Source organism: Oncorhynchus nerka, linkage group LG18 (assembly GCF_034236695.1).
Source record: "Oncorhynchus nerka isolate Pitt River linkage group LG18, Oner_Uvic_2.0, whole genome shotgun sequence".
Lineage (NCBI taxonomy): Eukaryota > Metazoa > Chordata > Actinopteri > Salmoniformes > Salmonidae > Oncorhynchus > Oncorhynchus nerka.
Window position 1 is genome coordinate 24236217 of NC_088413.1, and position 22378 is coordinate 24258594.

At 47.0% G+C, this 22378-nt stretch overlaps 1 protein-coding gene and 1 non-coding gene across 2 annotated transcripts in view; both read right to left on the minus strand.

Moving 5' to 3' along the window:
• Nucleotides 1–22378, minus strand: part of bnc2 (basonuclin zinc finger protein 2) — a 265041-nt gene that overhangs the window by 167345 nt on the left and 75318 nt on the right. Inside the window, 1 exon segment of the mRNA XM_065003821.1 lies at nt 2431–2814. Within this exon segment, the coding sequence (XP_064859893.1) occupies nt 2431–2814 (384 nt within the window).
• On the minus strand, nt 9034–9110 carry trnaa-ugc (transfer RNA alanine (anticodon UGC)). Its single transcript has one exon. It is a non-coding gene; the product is annotated as a tRNA-Ala (tRNA).

Here is a 22378-nt window from a genome sequence, read left to right on the forward strand (position 1 = left end):
AATGTATAAATTCAGGGAATGGTCTGAGACTGGATTCTTCGCTGCAAAATCACAACCAACACCCGTAAACAACATGCCCTCACTCACATCAACACATACTGCTCCTGCTTTGCGTCTCAATCGATTGCTTTGAAATCATTTGCACTAACACCGATAAAAACGCACCCATGACTCATGTCACTTAGCTGATCTTTAAAGGGAGGATTTGAAACACGAGCCCCCATAACACTAATTTCTCCCAATACCCCAAGGCGCGCGCGGCTCGGCAAACACAAAGTCATTATCGGTTAGATTCCAATAAGGCAGTCTGTCAAGGTGAGGCTTCTTTGGAGGATTTTTGTCATGCCTACTAAACATGGAAAGATGCCTTCTAAGTGGTGCGAGGGAGGATAAATAACAACGAGTCCCACAGCTGATTATATTGAAACAACGGCGCGCATTTGTAAAAAAGGGGGATTACGAAACGTGAGTCCCAGCAGATGCTGGATGCTCCTCGGTGTATCAGCGCGGGGCCCATCCACCTGCACGCAGATGCCGCGCGAGGACGAATGAGACGGAGCCAGGAGCATCCTCGTGCGATATGGTTCCGTTATTCCAATCGACATGTCAATAGCTTTGCAGTAGTTTATATTCATAATACACATAGCTCAAAACATGTGTTGAAAGTGAGAGGATGCATCATGCGTGTCCAATATGATGTGCAGATGTGCATGAAAAAAGAGCGGCCACTGACAATTCTCCACACATACCTCATACATTTAGAGAAAGGTCAAATAAAGGGAATCATGTGTGAATCATTTCACTGAATAAGAGCAAACAATTTCACACATTTCGGTGAGAGAACACAGTCATGGAAATATTGGCAACAGGGTTTAAATCACTCAAAACAACGCGTATTTCTTTTGAATTGCTTTAAGTAATTGCTCAATTAAAAAAGCAATATTCATATGCACAACATCGGTGATAAAAGTAGTAGAAAAGACTGATTCATAAAATAACCACTAATCCGTTTATTTTCAAACTCGACACGGCAGAGACTGGCGATTGCTCAAGGTCTGCCTGCCGCGGCCTTCGCATGCGTAACAGCGTGTGCATGGTACGGAGACACACAAAGGTTCCACTAGGATTAATGACCAACTAACTACCCTCCTTTACAACTCCCCCTCTCTCTGTCTACTCCTTTACCTCAACGCAGTGTACATCACCAATGAAACCATCTAACGCCCCCACAACCACACTCCCTTTAAAAACCAGAACGCCGAGATATTTTATACTTCTCAAAAAAGCCAAAGTCATAAAACACACGACTGTGAACAGGAACGATAACGGACGCTAGTTGTCGGAGGAAATGTGAACTTCCCTCAGTTATAGGTATCTGTTATCGCTCTTCCAGGCTCTGGCTATTCACTCACGGTTGCCTGTCTCTAGCCCGTGTTCGAGGCTTCCTGAGCGGACCACATGTAGTCAATTAGCCCGACCCAGAGGGCGACTCTTCCACAGTCTTTATCAGCGCGGGGTTACACAAACACTACAATTTCTGCTTTTGAACTATATTGCACAGACAAATTAAGAGGAGTGGGGTGAGCGCAACCCTAACCAAACGAGGCAGGGGACAATCCGGTGAAATAACTCATGGCTTCTTATATTTCCTCCCTTTTTGTAAACATTAAAATGTATGTTGTCTTTTATAGGAACTAATATGCAATTCAATTACGACATATGATCATTATTTCAGGAGAAGAGTGCAGTGCACAATGTCAGGTGCATATACACACACAAGCACACACACTCTCTCACACACCAGACCCAAACTGCACAGGATTACAATTCAACAAAATAGCCCAATGGCAAGGCAAATAAACCACAACAATGAAGACTGAAAAATGCAAAGATGAGGAATAATCATGTCAACCCACATAATTTTAACTCTTTCAAAAACAAAACATTATCCCACACACACTCACATATCCCCCCCTCTCTCTCTCTCCCACACACACACACACACACACACACACACACACACACACACACACACACACTCACATATCCCCCCCTCTCTCTCTCTCCACACACACACACACACACACACACACACACACACACTCACATATCCCCCCCTCTCTCTCTCTCCCCCACACACACACACACACACACACACACACACACACACACACTCACATATCCCCCCCCCTCTCTCTCTCTCTCCCACACACACACACACACACACACACACACACACACACCCACACTCCACCAGCAGCACCTACCACAACACCTAAACACACACCAAGTGTCAAAAAAAAGTCCGGGAGGTATTTATACCTCAAATAAACACACAGACGGGACGCATCACAACTAAGAAATAGACGGATCACCACGAAAGGTAAAAGACAGAAAAACAGATGGTTGAATGAAGGGGAGGGGACTCACCTGCTGGGACATTCTGAAGAGGAGGTTGCTCTGGTCAGTGCTCTGTTGCTGCCATGTCCCCATGAAGCCAGGCTCAGCACTGGGAGGTCTGGTGCTGAACTGCATGGAGGACCTCCCCTCTGCTCCCTTAGCGCTGCGGCTAACTATGCTAACACCTATGGCACCACTGGAGCCACCGCTACTGCTACTGCTGGAGACGGCTGTGGGGCTAGCGCTGTTGTTGTGGTGCTGGTTGGAGGTGATGCTGCTGGAAGAGGTGGTAGTCGGGGTGTTGGCGGTGCCGCTCAGGGTGGACTCTGGTGCCCTCTCGCTTTCTGGGTCTCTGGGCGCCTGGCTGCTTCTCTCCTCGCTGCTGCCTCTCACATCCAACCCTGCCTCCTCGGACTAGAGAAAGAGGGAGGGGGAGAGAGGGGGGAGGAGGGGATAAAAAAAAGTCAGTGAAGGTGGGTTTGGGATTTTGGGGGTTGGGCTGTCGTTTTTTTCCCCCTCTTCTTTTTGAACAGAGGGAGCTTCTAGAGGAGAGGGAGTGTGAGAGGGTTTCTCTTGGCGGCCGGTCGCTGAGGAGTGTGTGCAGAGTTCATTCTGGAGGAGAGCGCAGTGTATTTCCTCAGGGTCTTCAAGTGGGAGAGGAAGAGAGGGCAGGATGAGCAGAATGCTGAAGGTAAGGAGGGAGGAGGAGAGCTGGAGACGAGGGGGGGTGAAAGTGAGGGAGGGGGAGAGAAGAAAGGAGGGATGGAGGAGATGATGTGGAAGGAGGGGTCTCTCTTTTTTCTGTCAGCGGCCCTCTTGCCTTTAACCATCTGCCAGTCATTTCGTATGGGCTGTCCTCAGAACACACACACACACACACACACACACACACACACACACACACACACACACACACACACACACACACACACACTCAAACTCACTTATATACATACACACAGTAAGTAGGTTATCTGTAAAAAACAAAACAGAATTTGTAAAAAATGTAATAAAATAAAATAAATGTCACTCTTGGCAACAACAAAACCTTCTTACTATAATCTAATCTAAAGTAAAAATATGCACATGCAGCATTCCAAACCAGAAATAACAAATGACAACACAATTACACTCAAATAGAATGCAGAATTAAATCAATTAAATGCAGCCACCTTCCAAAATCAACAAGGAACCAAAAAAAACTAAACATTTGCAAAATATTGCAAACATGATAAAAAAAGTCCCATGCATCTCCTAATAAAAACATTCAACCAAACCATCAACATAATACATTAACTTCTCTTACCATCAAATCTCTCTATCCCAACGTAGACATTAGGTGTGAAAGTGTGACAGCAGCAATCCACCCCTCCCTGCCTGCTTCTCTCTCTCCCTCTTTCTTCTTCTCTCTCTCTGCTGGTGCTGCCTGTCCCTTCTCTTGCTCTCTCTCCTCCCTCCGTCTCTCTGTAACTCCTCCGCGCTCCGTAGCAGCAGCTGTGTGACTGAATGCCTGGGTGTGTGAGCGTGTGTGTGTTTGCATGTGAGAGGAGTGAGTGTGTGAGGACCAGCGCAGGCTCAACTGAGTCAACTGCGCCGCTCCTTTTGGAGACGCTCAATGACATCGCGCTTACGCTCCCACACACACACACACACACACACACACACACACACACACACACACACACACACACACACACACACACACACACACACACACACACACTCCTCCCCTCGCTACTGAGGGGAGCTGGGGAGCGAGCTTCGCTGGAGAAGCCGTTTGCGCTGCGAGCGGCCAGCGCATCTCAGAGCATCCAGTTCTCCTTTGGGACCTCCACCGCAACACACACACACACACACACACACACACACACACACACACACACACACACACACACACACACACACACACACACACACACTCCTTATGCTGTCTAATACAACACATTTAGCTCTTAATGTTTTGGGGTAAAATCTAGTTTTTTTGTTAGTTATAACAAGCCAAATAGTCTGCTTTATCATTTTTTCCCCCATACATAACACTCACAGTATTCTTTCTGATAAAGAAATACATCAATTGTGATCTAGAGATATTTGGTGATATGAGAACACAAAAATGTGCAGACGACACGGCATCATTAAAGTCTGGAGCCTTTGTCTGTTTTATCCCAATCTCTATAAGACTAATGGAACTAAGGAGCAGCAGCCACACACACACACACACACACACACACACACACACACACACACACACACACACACACACACACACACACACACACACGGAAACCCCGTGCGGATGCTTTCAGATTTTAATTAAGGAAAAAAATGAGGAAGAGGCTCCATTTGAGCCAAATTGGTCCCCACAGCAGCACAGCCCCACAAAGGTATGGGAATACAAAGAGAGCGGGAGGAGAGAGAGAGAGAGAGAGAGAGAGAGAGAGAGACAGAGAGAGAGAGAGAGAGAGAGAGAGAGAGAGAGAGAGAGAGAGAGAGAGAGAGAGAGAGAGAGAGAGAGACTGAAAGAGAGAGAAAGAGCGAGAGAGACTGAAAGAAAGAGAGAGAGAGCGAGATAAAGAGAGAGAGGAGAGAGAAAGAGACTGAAAGAGAGAGAGAAAGACTGAACGAGAGAGAGACTGAGAGAGAGAGAGAGAGAGAGACTGAAAGAGAGAGAAAGAGCGAGAGAGACTGAAAGAGAAGAGAGAGAGAGAGAGAGAGAGAGAGAGAGAGAGAGAAAGAGAGAGAGAGAGACTGAAAGAGAGAGAGACTGAAAGAGAGAGAGAGAGAGAGGGAGGAGGAGTAGAGAGAGAGAGAGAAAGAAATAGAGACTGAAAGAGAGAGAGAGAGAGAGAGAGGGAGGAGGAGAGAGAGAGAGAAAGAAATAGAGACTGAAAGAGAGAGAGAGACTGAAAGAGAGACGCTGTATAGACAGATAGAGAGAAGAGAGAGCGCTATAGAGAGAGAGAGCAGAGAGAGAGCGCTATAGAGAGAGCAGAGAGAGAGCGCTATAGAGAGAGAGAGAGAGAGGCGAGAGAGCGCTATAGAGAGAGAGAGAGAGAGGCGAGAGAGCGCTATAGAGAGAGAGAGAGAGGAGAGAGAGCGCTATAGAGAGAGAGAGAGCAGAGAGAGCGCTATAGAGAGAGAGAGAGCGACAGAGATTTAGAGAGGAGGAGAGAGAGCGCATGAGAGAGACAGAGAGAGAGAAAGAGAGACAGAGATTTAGAATGAGAGAGAGGAGAGAGAGCACTAATAGAGAGACAGACAGAGAGAGACAGAGAGAGAGAGCTCTATAAATTGACAGAGAGAGAGAAAGACAGAGATTTAGAATGAGAGAGAGGAGAGAGCACTATAGAGAGAGAAAGACAGAGATTTAGAATGAGAGAGAGGAGAGAGCACTATAGAGAGACAGACGGAGAGAGACAGAGAGAGAGAGCTCTATAAAGAGACAGAGAGAGAGAAAGACAGAGATTTAGAATGAGAGAGAGGAGAGAGCACTATAGAGAGACAGACGGAGAGAGACAGAGAGAGAGAGCTCTATAAAGAGACAGAGAGAGAGAAAGACAGAGATTTAGAATGAGAGAGAGGAGAGAGCACTATAGAGAGACAGAGAGAGAGAGCTCTATAAAGAGACAGAGAGAGAGAGCTCTATAAAGAGACAGAGAGAGAGAGCTCTATAAAGAGACAGAGAGAGAGAGCTCTATAAAGAGACAGAGAGAGAGAGCTCTATAAAGAGACAGAGAGAGAGCTCTATAAAGAGACAGAGAGAGAGAGCTCTATAAAGAGACAGAGAGAGAGAGCTCTATAAAGAGACAGAGAGAGAGAGCTCTATAAAGAGACAGAGAGAGAGAGCTCTATAAAGAGACAGAGAGAAAACAGAAAAAAATAAAGAGAATGCTCTCTTCTTCTAAATTACTAGAACAATGTAGTGACATTTCCCCCCCATCTATTACCGCTCCTATCTTCCTCTCTACCTCCTTTTATCATCCCTCCATCATCAGAGAAAAAAGGACATACTGTGATCCCCGGACCGCGGTGGCGATGTCACTGTGATCTTTGAGAAGCGAGGGATAAAGAGAGAGGAAGAGAATTAACTCATCTCCTCCGTTAAATTAAATGGCTTCTGATGTATGAAGCCACTTCGGATTTTGTGGCAAATTGTAGGAGACGGCGGCTGCCTGTCTGTTGGTTAAAAGCCCCTGTGCAGAGTGCTAATGACGGCACTGGGCTAACCTTTACAGGAGATTAGCACTGTAGCATTTACCTCCAATTGGTACAATGGACCATTTTGGAGCAGACGACGAGGAGACGACGAGGAGGGGGAAGAGGGAGACAAAATGGTTACAGGAACTTAAAATACCTCTTTTTGTCTTTCACCTTTATTTGGCTTATTGTATCTTTCTCTTGTCATCTCTCCCCCGCTCATGTTCTCACTATTCTCTTTCCCTCTTTCTTTCCATCCCTCTCTCTCCTTCCCCCTCCCTTTCCTTGCCCCCCTCCTCCTTCCACTCTCCTTCTCTGTCTGCGTTTTGTCTTTAAGCATAAACGCGCGGTGGCCTCTACAAAAGCCACAGGCAGTCTGAGCCGCGTGGTAAAGGGAGTAGGTGTTCCCTTTCCATTAGTGTGTCGTGCTCTGCTTTTAACCACACTGTGAAAAGGTAACGCACACACGGCAGGAGCATCACGCTAATTACATTAAGTGACAATTCAATGGCCGACGCTCCTTTCTACTCTCCATACACATCTCTCACTCGGTCTTTCTCTCTCTCATTCACACACACACACGCATGCACACATAACCACACACACAGGCGCGCACACACACACATCCCCCTCTCTCTGTAAATGTGCTGGTCTCTTAGTTTTTCGAGTGGCACTCAGTGTTTCAAGTCAACCTGGTGGCTCAGCTCCTGATCTGGCCTGTTAATGGCTGTTATTTGTGGGAGGATGGAGAGGAGTCTGCCAATATCCCTCGCTCTGTCTTTCTCTCTCTCTCTCTTTACTGCCCACTCTCCATCCTTCTCTCTTGTAATGGCAGTGGCCATGGAGGAAATAGAGAGCCAGAGAAGAGAGGGAAAGAGAGAAAAGAGGAAGAGAGGGGGAGAGAGAGAGAAGAGAGGGAGAGAGAGAGAAAAGAGAGAGAAGGAGGAGAGAGGGAGGGAGAGAGAGAGAGAAAGAGAGCAAAAGAGAAAAAAAGAGGGAGAGAAATAAGGAAGGAGAGAGAAAAGAGAAAGAATGGTAAACGCAGAGGCAGAAAGAGTATCACACGTCAGTAATAGAGTCCTTTATTAAAAGTATTATTCTGTAGGACTTGAGATTCCCCTCGGAGCCGGGGGCCATGTCCAAGCCCATATAATTAACCAGAGGCTCAGCTACGGATCAATTACCAGACAAGCAAGTGATAGTCAAATCAATGGAAGATCATCAGGCTCATTATCAGTGTTGCAACTCATTAGAATAAAAGTGAGGAGAGAGAGATAGAGAGAAAGAGAGAGGGAGGGAGAGGTGGCACTGCAGTGACTAGGGGGTGGGAGGGTGTGCATGATGTGGACGCGGTGGGGGGGGGCTGAGGGGGTAGTGTGTGTGTGTGTGTGTGTGTGTGTGTGTGTGTGTGTGTGTGTGTGTGTGTGTGTGTGTGTGCGCGAGTGCGCATCTATATATGAGAGAGACAGAGAGAGAGAGAGAGAGAGAGAGGTCAGTATTCATCTGTGTGTTGAGCTAGTGTGTAGTTATTCACTTAGATCTGTGTTGTGATAGTTCACTGGTGTGTTGTAGTGGTTCTCTTCCCCTCTCTCCCGGTGGGGACAGACTTCCTGGGCAGCACTATATGACAGGGTGCAGTTCATTTCATAGATGGGCTGCATCCACTCAGGCTTGCAGGGATCAATACGAGTCTGTGCATGAGGTTACTCCCCTGCCATAGCATCCCACACCCAAGTGACCACACTCTCTAGTCTATTCTGAAACATTGGGTTTCAGTGAAAGGCAGTTGGACAGCTGCCAGCTGTCTTTCTACACTAGACCACTTACAGAATGTCCACAAACGTTACAAATATAACAAAGCTGGGCTGTATTAATTTGTTCATTCATTGATGTCTTAATTCATTCATTTATTAATTAATTCAATGAATGAATGAAATTGTTCACTCACTCCAACATGACTGAACATGACAGTTAACATCTCCCGTTAGCCCAAATCAGCCTCTCTATTACACCAGACCATGAATGGTGCTGGGTGACGACATCATCCCCTGGGTCATTTGCACATCACAGGAGGTCATGACTGGACAGGAAATGGTTCCAACCTTGACCTCTGACCTGTCCCAGATGGTACCTGTGCGCTCGGCCCAGAGGGGGGCACTGTGTACCCCTTCTGTCACATGGCCTCTATTGTTTCTATGATGGGATATTACACTATTTACAGCTCAGAAATCTAGATTTTTATAGATGTATTTCATTAGGTTCATTGATTTGATAGTCGTGTAGAGTAATACAACAAAAAACATATGAGTGAGTTGGACTTTTTTTCCCTAAAAACTGAAGACTGTAAAACATTTACATTTGAATCATTCAGCAGATGCTCTTATCCAGAGCGACTTACTCATAGTGAGAGCATACATTTTCATACTTTATTTGTCCTGGTCCCCCGTGGGAATCAAACCCACAACCCTGGCATTGCAAGTGCCATGCTCTACCAACTGAGCCAATACAGGGCCATTAAAAGGTACTTCACTGTCGATTATAATGATTTGCTCATCAAATGCAAAATTTTAACGAATAATATTCCAAAGATAAAGATCGAAAGAGAGATGCTACTCTACGGCCTTCCTTCCTGCCCTGTCCTTCCCCTCAGGGTTGCTAAACACCATGATAACTCCACCACTTCACTGCTCTCTTCACCACACCACCTAGACCTCTCTCTCTTCACCACCTAGATCTCTCTCTCTTCACCATCTAGATCTCTCTCTCTTCACCTCCTAGACCTCTCTCTCCCACTGCTCTCTTCACCACACCACCTAGACCTCTCTCTCTTCACCACACCACCTAGACCTCTCTCTCTTCACCACACCACCTAGACCTCTCTCTCTTCACCACACCACCTAGACCTCTCTCTCTTCACCACACCACCTAGACCTCTCTCTCTTCACCACACCACCTAGACCTCTCTCTCTTCACCACACCACCTAGACCTCTCTCTCTTCACCACACCACCTAGACCTCTCTCTCTTCACCACACCACCTAGACCTCTCTCTCTTCACCACACCACCTAGACCTCTCTCTCTTCACCACCTAGATCTCTCTCTCTTCACCATCTAGATCTCTCTCTCTTCACCTCCTAGACCTCTCTCTCCCACTGCTCTCTTCACCACACCACCTAGACCTCTCTCTCTTCACCACACCACCTAGACCTCTCTCTCTTCACCACACCACCTAGACCTCTCTCTCTTCACCACACCACCTAGACCTCTCTCTCTTCACCACACCACCTAGACCTCTCTCTCTTCACCACACCACCTAGACCTCTCTCTCTTCACCACCTAGACCTCTCTCTCCCACTGCTCTGTCTGTCTGTTAAAGTTCAATAACTAAATGGGACAAATTGTCCAAGTAGGGGTACAAGACAGTCTGTATCCAGTCCTGGAGGCCTCTCTCAAAATTAGGGGTGTTAAAACAATCATTGGAGGAGCCAATTTCCCCAAGCTCTTACAGTGGGTGCTGAGTAGGCCTCTTCATTTTCTGACGGAGCGAGGGAACCTGTTAAAGTAAACAACAGAAGGGAAAAAGAGAGGGAGAGGGAGCAGGGCGGGAAGTGATGAGGTGCTCCAAAAGTCACAATTATTAAACGATGTTTGCTGCCTTGTTATATTGCAATTTTCTTGCTCTGCTGAAATGAAAATCACCGAAGCAAAACCAGATAAAATGGTCCTTTCAGCTGACAAAAAGAGAAGGAATGGGAGGTAGAGAGAGGAGCAGGAGGGAGAGAGGGGGTAGGAGGGAGAGAGAGGGCAGGAGGGAGAGAGAGGGGAGGCAGGAGGGAGAGAGAGGAGGCAGGAGGGAGAGAGGGCAGGAGGGAGAGGAAGGAGAGAGAGGGAGGGGGAAGGAGAGAGAGAGGGGGCAGGAGGGAGGGGAAGGAGGGAGAGAGGGAGGGGAAGGAGGGAGAGGAAGGAGAGAGAGAGGGAGGGGAAGGAGAGAGAGAGGGGGCAGGAGGGAGAGAGGGAGGGGCAGGAGGGAGAGAGGGAGGGGAAGGAGGGAGAGGAAGAGAGAGAGAGGGAGGGGAAGGAGGGAGAGAGAGGGGGCAGGAGGGAGAGAGGGAGGGGAGTGGAAAAAGGATATTGGTGCCAGTGTTGGTGATACATAAAGTGTAGCAGAAACAAATGATTAGAGGGTTAGAGACAGGTCGCCCCATTAAGAGCACTGGAACCTTCTGGAACAAACTTGTCGTATAAAAGACTAGGCACACACGTACGCACGCACACCCACCCCGTGCGCCCACACACCCCGTCCCCTCACACACACCCCGTCCCCACACACATACACACCATCCCCACAGAGACACATTGACTTTGGCTTCAACCCTCTCATTAGCTAACAGTAAAACGGTAAGGTTGGACCGATACTTATGTGGCAGCATTAGTTTGTTCTGAGCTCAAACGCCTATTGTTCTAAGTCCGGTAGAAACACAATAAACAGTGGAGGAAGCTGGTAGAAGGTTCTGTAGGAGAGTCATGATGGCCAGGCTGTGTTGATAGAACCCAGGACTCTTCTTTACTCGTATTATTCTGGAGGTAATAAGCAGGAGAGCATGTCTGTGTGCTGGTGCTGACAATGACCTGATGTACAGTCACACACACATATATATGAACGCTCGCATACACACACCTCGTCTATCTCCTTCACACACACAAACACACCCCAGTGATAGCACTGGTCCTTAGTGTGTGTGTGTGTGTGTGTGTGTGTGTGTGTGTGTGTGTGTGTGTGTGTGTGTGTGTGTGTGTGTGTGTGTGTGTGTGTGTGTGCGGCGCGTTTCTTCATGTGACAAGGGGCGGCATGACGATCAGATGGCACTCGTCGGGGATAGAACTGTTACTGTTTGTTAGAATGGTCCGACGTGACACACACACAGGGCCACAAGACATCATATGACCTACAGGGAACAACCTACCACTTGTAACAGAGAGAGAGAGAGAGAGAGAGATACATGATGGTATTGTCTTTGTCATAGATAGTGTAGATAATCTGGGTTCCACTGATAAGTAGGACCTCTGTGTGAAAGAAAGACCCCCCCACACACACACACACACACACACACACACACACACACACACTCACTCACTCACTCTCTTTTTCTGACTAATACTGTTACTATGCTGCTCAATGGACGACTGTAACATAGACGTTCAATACCAAAGGAAAGGTTTTGGTAGAGAAGAATCAGCTCAGAGAAATCTCTTAAAAATCAAATCAAATTTATTTATATAGCCCTTCGTACATCAGCTGATATCTCAAAGTGCTGTACAGAAACCCAGCCTAAAACCCCAAACAGCAAGCAATGCAGGTGTAGAAGCACGGTGGCTAGGAAAAAAAGAAATGTCTTGTATTTTTTGAAGGATATGGAGTGAAAGGGAAATGTGTGAAACGTGTCCTATTGTAGTTGACTATGAAGATGATGAGAAGGAGATACCAGGGGATTATAACCTCTATTGATTCACTGCACCTCAAACCTACTCACACACACACAGACATGCACGTACACAGAGCCGTGGCCCCTTGGCCCTGACCGAGGCAGCGGTTGAGAGCGTTCCAGTGACTGAATTACAGCTAATCCTGACGCCCGGGGCCCAGCCCTCTCCCTCACCCCTTCTCTCTCCCCCCTCCATCCCTCCTCCCTCCCCCTTAACCCAACAATTAGCAGGCCTCACGTTAACACAACGGGCCCTCTGTCTCTCCCCCAGAGAGGAGGCAAGGAGAGAGAGGGCCACGGGGATGGGAGGAGGAGGGGGAGGGGTTGAAGGTTAAGGGAGGCAGGGCGAAGGGGGGATGATGGGGAGGAGGGGTGAGTTTCATCACCTGTTCTATGGTTAGGGTCCACAGGGCTGCTGTGGAAATGTCTGTATGGGCAGATGAGCTGAGTAAGACACTATACTGCAGCCAAGCCTCCCTCCTGTTGTACTCCCTTCTCTACTTTCCTCCTACCCTCTCTTCACCTCTACTGTCCTCTCTTCACCTCTACTGTCCTCTACTGTCCTCTCTTGTCATCTACTGTCATCTACTGTCCTCTACTGTCCTCTACTGTCCTCTACTGTTCTCTTCACCTCTACTGTCCTCTACTGTCCTCTCTTCACCTCTACTGTCCTCTCTTCACCTGTACTGTCCTCTACTGTCCTCTCTTCACCTCTACTGTTCTCTACTGTCCTCTCTTCACCTCTACTGTCCTCTACTGTCCTCTCTTCACCTCTACTGTCCTCTCTTCACCTCTACTGTCCTCTACTGTCCTCTCTTCACCTCTACTGTCCTCTACTGTCTTCTCTTTACCTCTACTGTCCTCTACTGTCCTCTCTTCACCTCTACTGTCCTCTACTGTCCTCTACTGTCTTCTCGTCACCTCTACTGTCCTCTACTGTTCTCTTCACCTCTACTGTCCTCTACTGTCTTCTCTTCACCTCTACTGTCCTCTACTGTCCTCTCTTCACCTCTACTGTCCTCTACTGTCCTCTACTGTCTTCTCTTCACCTCTACTGTCCTCTACTGTCCTCTACTGTCCTCTCTTCCCCTCTACTGTCATCTTCCATCCTGTTCCATCATTTCCTCCTCCTCCTTTCCACTCCTCCATCCTACCTCACCAACTCCCCTTCCTCTCCTTTCCGCCTCCTTTCCCCCCCTTCCTCTATCTATTTTCTTCCCTTCTCTCCCCTCCCCAGACAGGTCTCCACTCTTCCCCTCCCTCCTCCCTCCTTTTCTCTTTCACTGACCCGTGGTCTTCCCCAGACAGTCAGGTCCAGTCACAGAGTAGAGTGGAGCGGTGTGGTGTGTCTTTCCCAGGCAGCCCCCTGTCCCCCTCCAGAGAGAACCAGACCGCCCATCTGGAACGCTGCCGTGGCAACCCTGGCAGCCCACCCGCCCCACTAACCCCCCACACACACACACACACCGGAGCCACAGTTTCTTTAGAAGAAGTTCTCTGGATTAGAGAGGTGAGAGGAAGGTGTCTCTCTCTCCATGTCTCTCTGTATGAATGCCCTCACTAATATGTCTTTACCTCTCTTAGTGAAGGTCTGAGCTCCCTTTCACGCTCCCCTTATCTGTAGCTGAGCTGGGTGTGTGAGCCGAAGAGAAGGCTTCGAGTTAGGGAGCCTGGTTAAGAGTGAGCGTTTTAACTATACACTTTTAAGTATACACATTCGCATATGTTTGCTGAGAGAGAGATGGCGAGAGAGAGAGACAGAGAGACAGAGAGAGCATCAGCACTAGATAAGCCTCTGGTCTGCATAGCATGGTCGGCGGTGCGTGTCTGTTGGGCTGGTGATTGGCCAGTTTACTCACTCTCACTGCTGTCATCAATTACCTCCCCCTGACACATGGACCAATCCATTCCACTATAAGAACAGGGGGTGGGTCACAATGGTTTGTTCCTCATACTGTAGGTACTATATTAGCTAATGAATGAGATGTTTGACGAGCAGGTGTCCACATACTTTTGGTCATGTAGTCTTAACTAATGAGCACAGGAGGAAGAAATTGTCCCTAACTGATACAGGGTCAGTCAGATATTTCTGGCATGCCTTTAAGGTTAGGATTGGACAGGTAGAGTACTGATACAGGGTCAGTCAGATATTTTTGCCATGCCTTTAAGGTTAGGATTGGACGGGTAGAGTACTGATGCAGGGTTAGTCAGATATTTTTGCCATACATTTAAGGTTAGGATTGGATGGGTAGAGTAATCTGATTCTACATCTGTGGTTTAGCACAAATTCTATCTTGAGCTTGCCAGTGTGTGTGTGTGTGTGTGTGTGTGTGTGTGTGTGTGTGTGTGTGTGTGTGTGTGTGTGTGTGTGTGTGTGTGTGTGTGTGTGTGTGTGTGTGTGTGTGTGTGTGTGTACGTGTACGTGTGCGTGTGCGTGTGTGTGTGTGTGTGTCCTCGCCACCTGCTGTGCTCACAGTGGTGAGCTGATGAAGTAAGGGGAATGAGGCGAGGTCTGTTCCGATCACATGCGTTCAACCTTCACCACTTGTTTTGGGCTAACGGGAGATGTCCACGACTGCTCTTCATCTCAAAGTAATGTGTGATGAGCTCAGGCTAAGACAGGGTCCAAACATCTAAAAAATAAAGACCTGCACACAATCTGTAGAGGTCCCCCACCCAAATACTGAGCTAGTAGTGGGAACATAAAACATGTGCATTTCGTTAGCCGGGGGGAGCTGTATTTATGGCGCACACATGACTCGGAACATGACTGTGAACTACAATGACAAACACTATGAACACAGACATTCTAATGAGGCAGAGAAACTCTGAATGAATGTCTCACAAAAAACATCCAATGTGTTGGAATAGTTGATGAGTTGAAATCTAAATTGAATTTGCCACACACCACAGGATGTAGAATTTCTACTTGAGTTTAGTGACAGGAAGTACAATTTAATTCAGTGCAATTCCAGTGGTGTAAAGTACTTAAGTAAAAAATACTTTAAAGTACTGCTTAAGTCGTTTTTGGGGTATTTGTACTTTACTTTAATATTTATATTATGGACAACTTTTACTTCACTACATTCCTAAAGAAAATATGGTACTTTTTCCTTCATGAATTTTCCCTGAATGCTTAGCAGGACAGGAAAATTGTGAAATTCACACTCTTATCAAAAGAACACGCGATCATCCCTACTGCCTCTGGTCTGGCAGACTCACTAAACACAAATGCATCTTGTGTAAATGATGTCTGAGTGTTGGAGTGTGCCCCTGGCTATCCGGACAGAAAAACAAGAACATGGTGCCGTCTGCTTTGCTTAATATGATAATGTATTTAAACTTTTACCTTTGATGCTTTAGTATATATTAAAACCACATACTTTATACTTTTACTCAAGTAGTATTTTACTGGGTGACTTTCAATTGAGTAACTTTCTATTAAGGTATCTATACTTTTATTCAAGTATGACAATTGGGAACTTTTTACACCACTGTGCAATTCAAAGAAATCCCACTGAACATGAGTCTCACTGAATCTGATAGGTCACACTTTCAGATACCAAAGAATATATACATTTGTTCTGGAAACAATGTTCATATTCTTTAAGCCATAGTGCTTAGAATAGCCAATTATATTTCCACCAACCATTTAATTTAATTTGTATGGCTCAGTTTTTAAAGCATTCTGGGAAATGTAGTATTTTCCACATAATGAACAAAATACAAGTGATTATTGACATACAGGTTTTGTTTTCCTTGATCTCTCTCTCTGGGTTTGCCCTCTCCTCCCTCCAAGCCCCCTAATTGAACACTATTCTCTCTCTGGGTTTGCCCTCTCCTCCCTCCAAGCCCCCTAATTGAACACTATTCTCTCTCTGGGTTTGCCCTCTCCTCCCTCCAAGCCCCCTAATTGAACACTATTCTCTCTCTGGGTTTGCCCTCTCCTCCCTCCAAGCCCCTAATTGAACACTATTCTCTCTCTGGGTTTGCCCTCTCCTCCCTCCAAGCCCCTAATTGAACACTATTCTCTCTCTGGGTTTGCCCTCTCCTCCCTCCAAGCCCCCTAATTGAACACTATTCTCTCTCTCTGGGTTTGCCCTCTCCTCCCTCCAAGCCCCCTAATTGAACACTATTCTCTCTCTGGGTTTGCCCTCTCCTCCCTCCAAGCCCCCTAATTGAACACTATTCTCTCTCTGGGTTTGCACTCTCCTCCTCCAAGCCCCCTAATTGAACACTATTCTCTCTCTGGGTTTGCCCTCTCCTCCCTCCAAGCCCCTAATTGAACACTATTCTCTCTCTGGGTTTGCCCTCTCCTCCCTCCAAGCCCCCTAATTGAACACTATTCTCTCTCTGGGTTTGCCCTCTCCTCCCTCCAAGCCCCCTAATTGAACACTATTCTCTCTCTGGGTTTGCCCTCTCCTCCCTCCAAGCCCCCTAATTGAACACTATTCTCTCTCTGGGTTTGCCCTCTCCTCCCTCCAAGCCCCTAATTGAACACTATTCTCTCTCTGGGTTTGCCCTCTCCTCCCTCCAAGCCCCCTAATTGAACACTATTCTCTCTCTGGGTTTGCCCTCTCCTCCCTCCAAGCCCCCTCCAATTGAACACTATTCTCTCTCTGGGTTTGCCCTCTCCTCCCTCCAAGCCCCCTAATGAACACTATTCTCTCTCTGGGTTTGCCCTCTCCTCCCTCCAAGCCCCCTAATTGAACACTATTCTCTCTCTGGGTTTGCCCTCTCCTCCCTCCAAGCCCCCTAATTGAACACTATTCTCTCTCTGGGTTTGCCCTCTCCTCCCTCCAAGCCCCCTAATTGAACACTATTCTCTCTCTGGGTTTGCCCTCTCCTCCCTCCAAGCCCCCTAATTGAACACTATTCTCTCTCTGGGTTTGCCCTCTCCTCCCTCCAAGCCCCCTAATTGAACACTATTCTACGAGGCAGAAATCGGCTTAGAGGACGCAACAGAGAAGAAAGAAAAAATAAATTATTATTATTCTGCCATCTGGTTTCAATTACAGCGGGTTTTAAGTGAACAGTGAACATCAAGTCATATTAAAATACATGGAGGGATCAGGAGGCCACTGGCATGGGGAGTCGCTGCTGAAAGCTCTCGCGTTTTAAAACACATTCTCACACAGAGCCAAGTCACATTACTTGATCATTACATACATGGCTACGGTTTTGGACGGTTCTCTACTCCTTAGAACCGGTTCCATGCAGAACGAGAACCAATTATCCTGCAGAACAGTGACGGGGGGCTAACGGTTGATGACAGAGAGGATTATTTTCAGGGGAAACGCTTTGACCCCTCTGTTCAGACCTCACTGTGGGGATAGAGCACCGAACTAGGTACAGATATCACATTGTCCACACAGATATATACTGGTTAGGAAAATATGTTGACTCTATATCAACCAAAAATAGATTTAGTCACACACTATGTCGTCAGTCCTATGCTTTCATGGTGAGGACGTGTTCTTTGCAACTGATCAAACACACACACACACACACACACACACACACACACACACACACACACACACTCCCCAGAGCCTACAGACCTGTCTGTGCAGCAAAAGTGGCGGTGACCATTATACTCCAGTTACCCATGAACACCTCCTGTCCCTCTATCCATCTCTCCCTCCCTTTCTTTCTCTCTGTCTCTGTCCTCATCCTCCCCTGCTGCCTGTCGCCTCCCTCCGTCCACTCTGTCGCTCCTCCACTCCATCCATCCCACGGAGAGGAGGAGGGAGGGAGCAAGGGATGGCCTCCCCATTCCCAGAGGCAGAATGAAAGAGAGAGACAGCGGATGGGGGGGTGAGAGGATAGAACGAGAGGGGGGACGACGACGAAGGGGCTAAATTATTAAGTGACTGTAGCCCTGACACACACACGAGGCGGCAGGAGGCCCAGCCATGCAGCGGGGTAAACCCATTAGAACGCTTAGCCCCCTGAATGCACCCGACATCTCGGCCTAGCGTTAACTCACGTCAAAGTCATCAAACCGGAGGGCCCGGGGCTCTTAACATTTTCAAAGGCGGCAGTGGGAGGGTTGAAGGGACATTGGTAGTGGTCCTGTCATCATAGTGGATAAATAAGTAAATACAGGGGAGGGATGACTAAGCGGCTAGGCCACAGAGATGACAGGCACCGGGGACTGGGATGGGACGGATTGTGTGGGTGTGTGTGTGTGTGCGAGCGAGCGGAACGAGAAGACAAGGTAGAGCCAGTCTCACGTTGGAGCTCCAGGAGGTCTTGCTCTGGCCCCATCTCCCCAGCCAGGGTGTGCCGAGCTGGGGCTTCACTCACTTAAGGTCCCCCTGGCCTTGATTTCTTCCAGACAGGGCCGGAGCACACAGATCGCCTGGCTTTAATCCACTAGATAGGGAGTGAGGCAGAAGGGCCATTTGGCCACCATGTTCTGTCTACGTGTCTGTCCCAAGGGGAAGGTTCCACAGCCTTTTGGTTCCCTCTGCATGCTGTTGCTATTGTCAACCATGTTTTTCTATCTTGGTGCCCTGATGTAGTTAATGTGTCTGTTTGTGCCTGTGAGAGTGCATGTGAGTGTGTAAGTGTGTGTATATGACTTTGAGTTTGAAACCACATTTGTTTGTTTGTGCCTGTATATGTGCATGTGTGTGCCTGTATATGTGCGTGTGTGTGTGTGTGGCTTTGCACGTTCTGTTTAATTTGACACTTGGCCTGACACTTCTAAACAGAGAGTTGATGACACACATTAAGGGCCCATCTTACTGTGTGTGTGTGTGTGTGTGTGTGTGTGTGTGTGTGTGTGTGTGTGTGTGTGTGTGTGTGCGTATACATCCATTGGTCCGTGTTCTGTGTGTGTGTGTGTGTGTGTGTGTGTGTGTGTGTGTGTGTGTGTGTGTGTGTGAATGCGCGCGTCGTTGCTAGTTTGTGTGTGTATTGTTGGATGGGCTAATTGCAGTGGAGAATGCTCTAATTAACACAAAGCAGGGTCTCCTGGGTACCAAGAGTGTGTCACGCGTTTACATCTCCCCAACCTGTGTGATTCATGGACCTAATCAAGGCCTTTTAAGCTCTGCCATGCTTATGCTTGTTGTGTATCTGGGGAGAGACACACTTCTCGAGGAAAAGAGACTTTTGAGGACTTCGGCTAACAAATCTGACTAACGAGTCAACAAATACTTAAAGAGAGCCTTTAAATGTTGTTAAAAACATCTCAGATGTAAATGGAAAATAATGAAATGCTAGCTGAGGGGTTTTGTAATCTATTCATTTAGCTATAGCTCTACTGAAGGTGAAACAAAATGGCTGCCTCTTGTTGTTTGTAGATTTATAGTTTGTGTATACAACAGGGTGGTAGACCAAGGTGCCACGAGGAAGACAAGACACCCTAACTTCTCCCTCTCTCTCTCCTTCCACCTCCACTCACTCCCTCACTGTGCCTTCCTCGCTCGTCTTCACCCTCTCTTTAAAAATAACTTTCTCTCTCTTTTTTATAGGTCTTGCCAATTTGGACAAGACCCAGTCGGAGACAGATTACACCAAATCACATATCAACTGTAATCAATCAAGCCCCTGGAAGACATCACTCTCACAATGAATAATTACCACAATCCAGTTAAGCGCTGCCAGTGCCAAATCTTTGCCACCGCTGTTTCTTAACGACAGCTTGGGCCCCGGGTTTAACTTTGAAGGGAAAACATCCCAAAGTTTTCAGGGTGTGTTTGCATCTATGTACTTCTGAAGGAGGTGGAGGTATGGAGTGATGAAGGGAACAGAAAGAGAGGATGACAAAAAAAGAGATAAAAGAACGACTAAGAGACTGACAGGACAGGAGGATGTGAGGAATGCTGTGGTCGCCACGGTGATGTCCCAGAAGAATATTTATGAGTGGTGTCGGGCGGCCATTTTGTGATGTCATTCCAGAGATTTTGACTAGATTCGGATGGGCAGAGTGTTAAAGTAATTACCAACCTAAATAGGAGTCTGTCTGGTCCAGCACTAGATTGTCTGGCAGGGCTGTTCAGATGGTTTCCCCTCCACTCTACTGCTACACTGCTGTCTCAAAGGACTTGGAGGATACAGTGAGCTCTCGTTGGTGGACATTAAAGAATGAGCGAGGACACACACACTCACAGACACACACACAAAGTGAGTTAAAGAAATGGACTAAAAGAGAGAAAATAAGTGAAAAAACAGAGAAAGAGAAAGAGCGAAAGAGAGAGAAGTAACATAGACAAAATAACAGAAAAGAGAGAGGGAGAGTGAAAGGAGATAACTGTGATGAATGAACATGTCTCGTCATTGGCCAGAGCCTTGTTATCAGTGGTAGGAGAGAAAGCTCCAACTAGTCAGTCTGTGTGTGTGTGTGTGTGTGTGTGTGTGTGTGTGTGTGTGTGTGTGTGTGTGTGTGTGTGTGTGTGTGTGTGTGTGTGTGTGTGTGTGTGTGTGTGTGTGTCAGAGGACGGGGGTCTTTTATCTAACGGGGCTGAGTGATGGAGACCTCAAGGCAGATTGGAGTACAGCAGAGAGAGAGAGAGAGAAAGAGAGAGAGAGACAGGGTGAGAGAGAGAGAGAGAGAGAGAGAGGGTGGTAGAGAGAGAGACAGGGTGGTAGAGAGAGAGAGACATGGTGGTAGAGAGAGAGAGAGAGAGGGTGGTAGAGAAAGAGAGGGAGGGAGAGGGAGAACGAGAGAGAAATACTGTGGGTGTGTGAGAGAGAGAGAGAGAGAGAGAGAGAGAGAGAGAGAGACAAGGGGGTAGAGAAAGAGAGGGAGAGAGGGAGAACGAGAGAGAAATACTGTGGGTGTGTGTGAGAGAGAGAGAGAGAGAGAGAGAGAGAGAGAGAGAGAGAGAGAGGGTGGTAGAGAGAGAGAGAGACAGGGGGTAGAGAGAGAGAGAGAGAGAGAGAGACAGGGTGGTAGAGAGAGAGAGAGAGAGAGAGAGGGTGGTAGAGAGAAAGAGAGAGAGACAGGATGGTAGAGAGAGAGAGAGAGAGAGAGAGAGAGAGAGAGAGAGAGAGAGAGAGGGTGGTAGAGAGAGAGAGAGACAGGGGGGTAGAGAGAGAGAGAGAGAGACAGGGTGGTAGAGAGAAAGAGAGAGAGACAGGATGGTAGAGAGAGAGAGAGAGACAGGAGAGGGGAGCTATGTGGTGGTGAGAGAGAGGAAGAGGGCGGAGAACAGAGGAGGGGAGAGACTGCAGGGCAGCTGTATTGAGTAGAACAGGAGTGTGTCATTTAAAAAGTGCCAGCATCAGCACTGGTCATTAGAGTGATGTGACAAAATGTCCAGTCAGGCACCAGACAGAGCCACCATGACAAATAGGACCAGAAAGAGACAGTGGATATGCAGTGTGTGGATTGACAGCCATGCTCAAACGCTGATGTGCAACTTCAATGTAATATACTAGATGACATTAATATACAGTGATACATACAGTGGGGCAAAAAATTATTTAATCAGCCACTTGGATTTGGGCAACTAAATACTTATTTTCCACCATCATTTGCAAATAAATTCATTAAAAATCCTACAATGTGATTTTCTGGATTTTCTTTCTCATTTTGTCTGTTATAGTTGAAGTGTACCTATGATGAAAATTACAGGCCTCTCTCGTCTTTTTAAGTGGGAGAACTTGCACAATTGGTGGCTGACTAAATACTTTTTTGCCCCACTGTATCTGAATGGAATTGTAGCCAAATAGGATTTTCTGAATAAAAAGGAGAATTTTGAACAGTATTGAATTTCACAATCTTTAAGTCATGTGATGGAAACCTCTCATTCTATTAAAAGAGTAGGTACTTCAAACTAAAATAACACTACTGTCCATAAAAACAAAAGACATTGATTCATTTTACCACAAATAACTATGAAACTGTATGATTTTAGAGAAGCACAAAGTACTTTGAGAGTGGAAGGATTGCGAGAGACAGAGAGAGAGAGACTAGACATAACTAAAAAAATACTAAAGCCCTGAAATTCCTTAGCCAGCAAAAGCACCAGTGAAGGCTAAACAATCACTGAGTGAGAATGTAGGCATGGGGAAGAACACAGCCACAGCACACCCTCTAAATCATACTGCAAGCACCAATCATAGACTCAGCCTGGGTCTAAGCACCAATCAGAAGTTGTCCCTGTGTATAAAGCACCAATCACAATAGGTGTCTTCATCTGTAGGACGAATAACAATTCTTGTCCACATCTAAAGCACCAATTACAACGTTTGCCTGTGTCGTAAGCACCAATCACAAACAGTTCACAGCCTTTAGCACCAATCAAAATATTTGACTGTGTCAGTTCAACATGTTACTGTGT